We start from the raw sequence: 10,995 nt of genomic DNA on the forward strand, positions 1-10,995 counted from the left end.
AACATCACAATGTGCAACTTCAAGCTTTGGGCATTTAAATGTCTGAGGTAGCAAAATGATCTGTGCACATTATATTATACATACATTCTTAAGGCTCTTCCTAGCAAAAGTGCAGCTGTTAAGGTTCTTTTTTTTTTCACTCGGTGTGTGTGTGCAAAGTAGCCACTGACACCCCCGACAATACTTTGGCACCAAAAACAACCTGAAGTTGCTCTCTGAGGGTGAACAGTGTTTGTGTTTCCTGAAGAGGGCAGCCTCGGACTGTTAGCATTTCTCCCAGTTTGCTCTCAATTCCTGGCGTTGCACCAGTGCCAGCACCAGTGCTGATCTGCAGGGCAACAAATCCTACTAATCTTTGACATCCTTGATGAAAGACAGCTGAGAGACTGTTTTCTTGACTCGCAGAGCAGTGAGTCGAGCAGCAGGGTTGGCATACCAGCACTCTCTCATCAGTTTGCCGATCACACGCAGAGCCTGGTGTATCAACAAGGAGATAGTAGTATTTTATAAAGAGATGTTTTCGGCATTTCTGCTTAATTATACGGCGATAGTTGCAGCAAAGGGCTCAGGCGGAAATTGAACCCCATGCAGCTGCAATAGGAGCTTTTGTACACTGTTCAAACAGACTGTTTCTGACTGTTTTCAGTTCAGAGGTTAATTCAGTCTGTTTCGTTCAGTTCACCGTCTGTAATCTTAACTGCTTAGTAGCTATCAATCTGAAACCGGTGAACAAATGTTTTTATCTCAGAAGTAACATGCGCTGAACTAAGCTGATGACTTGTCACCAGTGAGGTAAAATATGTGAAAAGGATGATTAATGTGTAGGTAGTGGTTTGTGGATTCAAAATGGGTTCAAAGATGAACTGAACATGTCTGTTGCAAGAAAATGTCTCTGTTTTAAGAAATCAGATTCATCCTCCAAGCATATGGCATGTTAAGTCTGTTTTGTATCTAACTTTAACAGTTTAATTAACACACTAGTGATGATATGCATCATAACCATCTGACAGGATTATACATCAGATGCATCCTTCAGTCTCACCTCACAGCTTTGCCACTGGTTGGGAACGTTGGGTCGGAGTTTCTGCTCACACAGCACCTTCCTCATGTCCTCGATGGTTGGATCAGAAGGCACAAGGTCATAGTAAGGCAGCTGGAAATCTTCTTGAAGTCCTAAGGAAAAAGTACAAAGATATAGATTTTGTTTATCATGCTTTTCCTCACCCACATGAATACACACAGTACTAATGGTGTCTAGCAATCAGAAAAGGATATTAACCACCTTAAATTAGCCTGCAAAGGACACATTGACATGGCTGATGGAACAACTGTTATTGGTACAATTACAGTTGCATCAGTTGTGTCTTGTATGTAGCTGACTATTAGTGCCAGTCAAGTCTTGCTAATCATTTTTCCATTGAATATTTCAATAAATATCGACAGAAAAGTGTGAGTCTATACGTGTGTCATTTGAAGTACCTCTAACAGAGCACCTTCGGGCCAGTTCCCAGAACACCAGGCCGAGCGAGTAGATATCCGCCCTCTTGAATGACTCAAAGCAGCTCATATTGATCGTCTCATCCAGGATTTCTGGGGCCATGTACCTGCAGAGGACAAAACAATTAAGAGCTAATGAAATAAAAAGCCCAGCATTTCTTTTTTAAACATCCCGTGTTTAAAAAAAGAGAAAAAACAAGCTCAGGTCATCATTGTGAACAAAAAGAGATGAACATTATGCTTCTTGGAACTTGAAGGACAAATAAATTATCTCTAAAAACAACACTCACTGGTTATTCATGGCAATACTTTGAGAAATATATATTGAATCTTGTGAGCTTTAAGTCTGAAAATATAAACCCAACACATGCTGGGTTCAAGTTTGGTCTATATAAATGTGTTCATGTCACTTTACCAATAAATAAATGTGTTTTACATAACCAATTGTTCCGGGCTTGTATCAACTGTTTGTTTACTAGCTTGAGGTTTCATGACTTTTGTTCAGCATTTTTTCCATCAGCCCTCCAACAACACTCATTATTTCACTTTATTAAACAGGTTGGCTTTGGAGAAATTCAGAGGCTGACTGATATGTAAACTGTAATTATTTGTTATCAAGTTATTTCAGTTTCATCCTGTTGCTACTTGGTGTGTGTTAGTTGTGTGCTGTGAGGTAAACCCGACCTCTTGGTTCCCACTCTGTGGTTGGATGGTATGTCGATGGAGTTGGTGCTGGAGTCGTGTTTCACAGCCAAACCCAGATCTGCGATGACTGCTGTGCCGTTCTTCTTCACCAGGATATTTTTAGACTTTATGTCTCTGTGAGCAATGGCAGGTTTCCCTAAAACCAAGAAGGACACAAATAAGGGTTTAGGCCAATACTTTTACATATTTATTGAGGTTTTAGAGGATAAATGAGAATTAAATAAATAAATGAAAGAAAAAGTGAAAAATAATCGTTAGTTGCAGGTCTGAATTACATTCTCATTCATCAATTGCCGGACAGTTTTAAGGAATCAATGGCTGACTGTTAACTGGCGCAATCTGGGTTCAGACAATTATTTATTATACGGTGGTTTTACTGAGCATACAAGTGTCGTAGTTAGAATAGAAAGAATACCGCCTTACCCTGTGTTCCAATGAGTTCCATGTGGAGATGTGCTAGTCCACCTGCTACGGACAGAGCGAGGACGATCATGCCTTCCAGAGAGACCGTGTACCTGTTCAGGTAGTCATACAGGGAGCCATGCTCATGGTACTCTGACACCAACCAGAGCTGTGTCCACGAGCCATTATCTGCAAGAATACAGTCACATGTTGGCACATTTATCTAATCATAATCATGTGAACTGGATTATTTTTGGTTTGTGCATCTGATTCGGATACCTTTGTTGTCTGCAGCAATGAAGCCCAAGATGTTCTCATGTCTGAGCATGATTGTTTGATAAATCTCTGCTTCACGAAACCACGACCTCTCGTCTCTGGAGGAGAAGATCTTCACCGCCACATCCTCTCCTCGCCACTTTCCCCGCCACACCTCCCCAAACCGACCCTTCCCGATGGTCTCCTGCAGGACAATGGTCCGTGCTATAGTCCGCTGGACCAGCAATGGCAGACCTGCAACACACCAGCAAGACTATCAGCTGATATTGATATAACTATTCCATTTTATTGGCTTTACATGTATCCACGTGTTAAGTTGAACCCAGAATGAGTCATAAGCGAAGTCGCTCTTACCTGATCCAGAGCCTGAGGTGCTCATGTCATAGATCAGATCTTTGAGACATTTGTCGTGTGACATTAGCATCTGGTCATCCAGAGGCTCCTCTGGATCCTGATTGTAGGCTCTGCTGTAAACACAGCGGTGGCTCTGCACAACAAACACACTCAGCAGGATCCCCACACACAACAGGCAGGAGGGCACCAGGATCACCACAGCGAGCTGCAGCTTGCTCCAGCCGGGTTCTTCCGAAGGCCTCTCTGATAACACAAACGCATATACAACACGATAATGTAGCCAACATTTAGCACGTCTTTGCTCTCTGATATCAAACCCTTAGGACAAAGATTCAGTAGAATGAGTGGGAATTTACAATTGTGTTCATCACTGAGCGCCTCGTGACTGTTGTACCCTCTGGTGGGCATTATTGATTATTTTATGTTGTGTACAACGATGTGGCCTGAAATCATCATCTCAAACAAACAATATATTATCACTGGTGAATAGTAGTGCTGAAATATGCTTTTCTGACCCCCTTTGAAAACTGTGGAGCCCATTTGGGCTCTAGACCTCTTTTTCCCTGTGTTTATTGTACTGTATGTATTTGTTCAGCAAAGTTTTGGGGAAAAAATGTATATCTTGTGCTGTATGATGTAGTCTAAGCTGCCGTAAACGGACCAACGAGACCGGATTTTGAATAGCCCGTGGTGAGAGAGAAAAATAAAACTTGCCGTGTTTGTAAACGTAGAGATACTAATAGGGGGTTTGGAAGGATTCCCACAGGCCCGTACGGTTACAGGGTTGTGTCTTTGACTGAAATCCAACGTTGTAAGGGCTACTTATAAACATTTTAGTGAAACGTTAAAATCGCCACAGCAAGTTAGGAGTTTACATAAATAATTAAACCTGACGATCATTTACATTTTGTTTTAAGCCACAGCACTCATCTCACAAGAGTTGCGGTATTATAGCAATTCAAATGAATTTAATCGGCCATGTGGTTGCGGAGATATGCAAGGTGCCGTTTTTAAAAAAGAGAGATGAAACGGGGCAGTGTTGAACAGGTTAAAACAAGCACAGTAAAATTAAGCCATCACCCTGCTGACAATCTAAAAATTTTGAGATGGAAATTGTAGATTTGGCAGATGCAAAGTTGCGTGTGCAAAAACAAAACACATTTCATCACTGCCCATAAATGTAATTCATCAAAAGTAATGAAGAAATACAGAAGCAGAAGCTTTTAAAACGTTTTCTCCAAAACTACAAAAATGTAAAGGTATTTTTTTGTGCTTACAAACAGGCTTCTTCATTTAAAGTAAGTGACATGCGCTGATCAACAACAGGTACACTATGAGAATACATTGTTGGTTTAACAAAACAGTAACCTGGCATTTCCATCTCTGACCTTCCTTCTGTCTGTGGGTGGACAGAGGAGACCTGGATACAAACACAAATAGCAGAGCAGGTGGGCGCTGGGATAGTATGAGATTTAAAGGCATGATGACAACATGCTGCACAGTGCCGCATATCAGTAAAATGAAATATTAGGCCTGAGGAAATACAAATTATAACTTTGGTTACCAACATGATTTTGCCAACTGTTGGTCTTATTTTAACTTCATTAAAGTCATTGCAGGAACTCATAACTCTTTCAAAAGACAGTTTCAACATAAACAATGCAGTCTTGAGCAACCGAAACCTTATCCATGTTTCTTCAACCTTTTCATCTTCTCAAATCCCCAAAGGCACGAAATGTCCAGGAGTGCCTCAAACATGCAACATCTGCAGATGGCCCAATGTGCAAAGCAACACGTCGTGAACTAAAACACAGTTTCCTAAGACATCTTTGGCCTTTTACCTAAATACATGTCCTGCCATGTGTCCAACTGTAGCTCAGCAGACATGGTGCAAAACACGTTACTCTCCTCTGGCCAAAAGAAAAAAGACCTTCGACAAACTGTTCATTGGTGACTCTGCACAATTACAATTCAAGGAAGTAATCTCAGCAGTCATGTCTACTTTTAAACAGTTTGACACTAACCATTACTACTTCTATACTAACTTCACCTTATAGCTGTACTATAATTAGGCCTATATAGAAGTCACAGCAAGGGCACTAACAAACATTAAGTATTTGTTTGTAGAAAAAAAATAACACACATGATTAGCTCACATGCTGATATTTAGCAGAGCAGTGGAACAGATTGATTCTTGTGTCCTCATTCACAGTCACCACCATCACAGCCTGAGGGTCCCATCTCATCAACAGTCTGCAGCACCGCGCTTTAAATCTCCAGTATCACCTCGACATTTGATTTGGTTCACTGTGTGAGAATGTACCTCAAATTATTTTAGATGAATAAATCAGTGGAGGTGGAGGCACTAAGTTCCCTTCCCTTTCTTTCCCTTTCTTAATTTTTTTTCAATGGGTGTCATAAATTAAGAACGAAGCATGTATTTAGCAAGAGTACTTATTGTCAAGAGTTTAAAAATGCAGAAAGAGGAAAACTAGACTGTTTTTGAATACCAGACTAGTGTACAGTGTTTCCCTCGTACAATCAATCTGGGTCCCCTGAATAGATTTGTTTCACATTTGTGTTTGTATTATATATATCAAAAAAAAGAGTCTGCCTGCAAATTGTAGCTAAACAATTAGTCCATTAATTGATGGCAATCAGTTTGTTTGGTGGTTTCTGTATATTCTTGTATGTTATAATAATAACGTTTTGGACTGATGGTTGAACATTGAGATGAGGGGACATTTTTCATTATTTTACAGAACATTTGATTGATTAACTGAACAAATCATTGTTAGATTAATCAATAGGAAAATAGATGGTCATATTAGTGTACTCATGAGTAATTTAATGTCATTGTGACAAAATAATGCTCAATTATTTAGTGATGATGCATTCAGATGTTCTTAAAGATGCACATATTCATATTCTGATATGAACAATGGATAAAATCTTCCAGCTTGTTTTCAGCTTAACTGCTCTCTCAATCCTTTTTCTCACTGCTGCAGGCAGCTGTTTTCAGCTAAAACCCACTGCACATTACCTGAACCTGTTCACAAACAGCAAACAGACAGAGAATAACTAGCTGGCATAGTGGAGCATTTAGCAGCAACAATTTAAATATTTTTCTCATGAGTCAGTGGAGACCAAAAGCATAAAAGAAGGGTACACACAATAGCCTGTGATGTTGCTCTGTGACTAACATGTCAACCATTTCAACTTCACAAGGGTATAATATTTAAAAGAAAAGTGTGTGTATTTCAGCTGTTATGAAGTTCTGTCCTTAACTGGACAAAACAAGAAAAATCCAGTTTTCACAAATTTGATTTACATTCTTTTTTAATTATCCAATTTACATGAAATTGCCTCAAACTCATTATGTTGCCCGTAAACCGAAAGAAATACAATACATTAAACATGAACTTATTGATTGCAGCAGAAAGAACACTATGAACCCCGATGCTAAATGTCACTCTCAGCTCTGACTGTTTCCCACTGAATTGTTTATCGACAGGTAAAAGTAATCCCCCTCTGCTTTAAGGCCAACTTCCACCATGCAGACCCATGATAGGCTTTTAACTCGAAGTACATGCCTGACAAATTATTTATTTATTTATTAATCAGTGGAGGGAGGGGGAGGATCACTCACTGGCGTCTCATTGCCTCTGCCAGATTTGTTATGTCACAGGATCTAGTAGGATCAACATCCACCTCGTCTAGCCGGGGCCAGAATGAGTGGGAAATCCCACACTGATTGGGGTGGTGTGGCTGTCGAATTACTACTGTATCTACGGAGCAATAGGACATTGTCTGAGGGTATAAATCCATCTTTCCATCATTTTTTCTAAGGTTAAATATTAATCTGTATTGTTTTTTAATTAGAGTATTATTATTTTTTTTAATTTCTAAAAAAGAGCAATCTGTTCCAAAGCTTATGTACCTGGGTGTAGGTGCAGAGTCTCATTGTTGCAGAAATCAGTGAAACAGCAGTTCCTCTTTGAGACATTTCGGGAACTGTAGCAGAAGACCTGGCCCTTAATCTCAGAGGGCGACATGCACGACTTGTCCGTTTCCTCCTTCCCATCAATCAGCATCACCGAGTTCCAGCAGGCTCCATCTGCGGTCGTCTCACAGGTGTGGTTGGCGCAAAGCTGGCACACACACCTCAGACCTGAAACAAATGGCATTATTAAAGATGGTTATTTTCTCCAGATATTGATTTGGAAAATTGCTGGGGAGGAAAGACAGGATAATTCAAAGACTGTCATAGCAAGTGGTCTTTTACTCTTTAGAACCTCTGTTATGCAAGCGGGTCCATGCTCTTAATTGGCTGGACGTAATGCCTCTTAGTTTAACACCCCGATAATCTTGTGTTCCTCTTGGAGCTGCTGTCATGCTTTGTTTTATAAGACTGGGAGTGATTGATAAGCAAGCTTGCGCTGCCTGCTCCCTGGAAAAATCTAGAAATAAACTGTAAGAATATCATACAATATTAAATTAAACAATTTTATTTTATGCATTATTTCAATAATAATAATACAAATTATAACAATTTAAGTAAATTTCTCCATGGTGTCCATTTATAAATGTATTTATAAAGGATTAAGTTGTAAAAAAAATGTTCATCATAAAATGTCACTGTGTTACATTTTTTATAATTTGTATCGTAGTTAGAAATTGTACTATTTGCTCAGTGGACAAAATCCTAACATTTAAAATGTGTGAGATTGTAAACGTTTTTTGTTGTTGTTGTTTTATTGCAGAGCTGCTGTATTGGCTTGCATATAGTACAAGGGTACCTAATAAAGGGTACCAGCAAGAGTAAATTCCTATATTGGTGGATGGATGTTGAAATGTATGTCCTGTGTGCAATCGTTTGCATGCCTCAGTCTGGTTGGAACAAAAACATTCACCAAAAGGTATTTTATTTTTGTCAGGAGGATTTGGCTGCTGATACAAAGCATATTGTTATAAGATCATTGTTGCAGAAATCAGTGAATTCCCCCCCTCTGGAACGCCCTCCCCATCTACATCTGTCAGGCTCCCACCCTATCATCATTCAAACAAGCCCTCAAAAACCACCTCTTCACCAAACTCGCCTTCACCTGCTAACCCCTGCTCCCTACCCTTCACCTGCTAAGCCCTGCTCCCTACCCTTCACCTGCTAACCCCTGCTCCCTACCCTTCACCTGCTAACCCCTGCTCCCTACCCTTCACCTGCTAACCCCTGCTCCCTACCCTCCACTACATGACTCATTCCGTTGCAGCTTCTCCAGTTTTCTTTTGTACCAAAAATGTTCTGCTCATTTGTTTTGCTTGCTCCTTTGCCTTTCTATTTTTTGTTTTGTTCCGTTTGTCTCAGTCCTATATAAAGCGTGTTTGAGTATTCAGAAAAGCGCTATACAAAATTGAAGTATTATTATATTGTGACAGCATGTCACCTCTCTACATTTTCTTGTCAGTTCCACATCACTTGTATTTTTCATGTATCAAAAAACGTGAGAAGTGCTTGGATTAAACAATACACAACTGAGACCTAACATAACAAAATAAAGTGCTGATGATTAAAAAAGAGAGCCTGTCTCCTTAGCTCGTGATCATCTGTGCCGTTTAAGGTTTACAAGGAGGCAAAGTCAAAAATCACAAACACTTTGATTTACCTGAACATGGAAAATTATCAAATATGCTGAACCCCATACTAATTCTAAACCCTAATTCTACACAAGGAGTGTTATGAGGTATAATCAGAGCCATCTATGAAGTATGTGAGGACTTTGTTATATGTCTAGAAGTGGCCTTTTTGACTCCTGAAGTGCTGGAAATCGAGCAATCTAAGTATACGTATATACAGCCACATGCATTGTAATGCTCATTCCAAGAAGTAAAAGAAGCATTAATAAATATTTTCCAGGTGTTTACAGAATGTTTGTTGTCGAATTCAGTCAGCGATAAGATACTTTTTTTGAGTTTTGAATGCGATCTGGAGATGTTTAGTCCTTGTCTAGTTGCTCCATGACTCAGTAAGGAGGAAATGTTGTCAAGCACATCCTGCTTAAATGAAGGATACAGCTGTGTCATCCATGTAGCAATCATAAAATAAGTTTAACAGAAAGCTAATTATAAAAAAACAAAAACAGCATGGATCCAATGATTGATCCCTGGAGCCCTGTTTCTTTCATGTGTAGGAGCACTGAACTAATGCAATTATGTTCCACTTTAGTGGTGAGTACTGTATATTAAGATAAATATTACCTAAAGTCCACTTGTATCTTCCGCATGTATGTCATTGTTAAAAAAATGGATCACAAATGAATAGTTTCATTTCCTGAACGACCCGAAAACAGCTGGGCACTGTAGTTTTTGACAAACGTTACTCATAAAAGGAATAAACATTGCATTCTTGGGGACTTTTTCAACCGCAGATTAATATACAGTATGTGTTGAATGGCGCCGAGATGGTGTAGTATTGTTTCAAAATAAACAGTGCAATATTTATTGTAGTGAAGCATATAGTTGTGGAATACATTTCCACAGGATAAATTCATTATCATTTCTGGTCTCTTAATTGATTGACATTTAGAAAGATAGAGGATGTACAATCTAATCATTTAAAAGGGCTTTTTAAGGCTCCTCCAGCAGACGTATTCTTTAACAATATACGTGGGAATTGCTTGGCAACAAACTAACTCAAGGACGATGATGATGAGTACTGGGGCTCTGTATGTGTGGGCTAGCACAATTCTTTTTGATGATAACTGAGCATTGATTTGGATTTTTTTTAAGGGCGTATGGTGGCAGGGAAGTAATTACAATTTTTAGAAACACAGCCCTGGTTCAAACCTGTTGTCCGGCCCTTCCGTGTGGAGTTTTCATGTTCTCCCCACGCAAGGGTTTTTCCTCCAACAGTCCAAACACATGCAGGATAGATACGTTTAGAGTGTGAGTGGTATCTCTATATATGCGTCAGCCATGCGATAACCTGGTGACCTATCCGGGGTGCACCCAGCGTTTGTTCAATGCCAGCTGTGATCGGCTCCAGTCCCCCTCCACAACCCTGAGTAGGATAAGCAGTTACTGATAATGGATGGACGGATGACTGCTTTTTGGGAAGGAGTGCCATAAACGCCAAACTGTGTTCAGTTTGCAAAACAGATGGGGAGAACAGTGTTGTGCTAACAATCAACAAAATCTCATATTGTAATGGTGTCTTTAAAAAAATGCTGAAACAAAATTCCACACCAAAGACCACCAAAAGAAAAACTACTGTCTTTTTTCACACAGTGCATCTGATCTGATCTATCCCATAACCCCGGAGGGTCGTTGGGGCACCACAGACGATCTGTTGACCAGCTCTCTCCATCCCTCTCTGTCCTCGGCAGCTCTCATTGCCTCACTGAGTTTCAAGTGAGTCCATTCTCCGATGTTATCTTTCCATATTTTTCTTTTGTCTCCCTCGTCTCCTTCTACCTTGTATGGTTCCTTGTAAGATGGTCTTTGCAAGGCCTGAGGATCTGGTGATGTGTCCGTACCACCTCAGTTTCCGCTTTATAACAGTGGTAAGCAGGTCATCATGTGGGCCGATGGCTTGGCTGATCTTTTGCCGGACATCCTCGTTTGTGACATGTTGGGTGTAGGAGATACCCATGAGTCTTCTGTAGCATCTCATCTCCATGCTCTGTAGTCTTTTCTGTAGTTCAGCTGTAAGGGTCCAGGTTTCACAGGCATATAGAAATATTGATGTGACAAGTGAGCGCAGTAGTC

General features: G+C 40.0%; 1 protein-coding gene across 1 annotated transcript in view; it reads right to left on the reverse strand.

Moving 5' to 3' along the window:
• Positions 1–348: 348 nt before the first annotated feature.
• The window catches only part of acvr1c (activin A receptor type 1C), a gene marked incomplete at its 3' end in the record, with an annotated part of 13,236 nt that continues 2,589 nt past the window's right edge, over positions 349–10,995 (reverse strand). The window contains exons 2-9 of the mRNA XM_079231133.1: positions 7,175–7,405; positions 3,235–3,477; positions 2,884–3,114; positions 2,626–2,793; positions 2,182–2,338; positions 1,480–1,604; positions 1,043–1,173; positions 349–474 (exon numbers count right to left, since the gene is read on the reverse strand). Coding sequence (XP_079087259.1) covers positions 349–474; positions 1,043–1,173; positions 1,480–1,604; positions 2,182–2,338; positions 2,626–2,793; positions 2,884–3,114; positions 3,235–3,477; positions 7,175–7,405 — 1,412 coding nt within the window. The remainder of the gene's footprint in view (positions 475–1,042; positions 1,174–1,479; positions 1,605–2,181; positions 2,339–2,625; positions 2,794–2,883; positions 3,115–3,234; positions 3,478–7,174; positions 7,406–10,995) is intronic.

The sequence above is a fragment of the Taurulus bubalis genome, assembly GCF_910589615.1.
Source record: "Taurulus bubalis genome assembly, chromosome: 15".
Lineage (NCBI taxonomy): Eukaryota > Metazoa > Chordata > Actinopteri > Perciformes > Cottidae > Taurulus > Taurulus bubalis.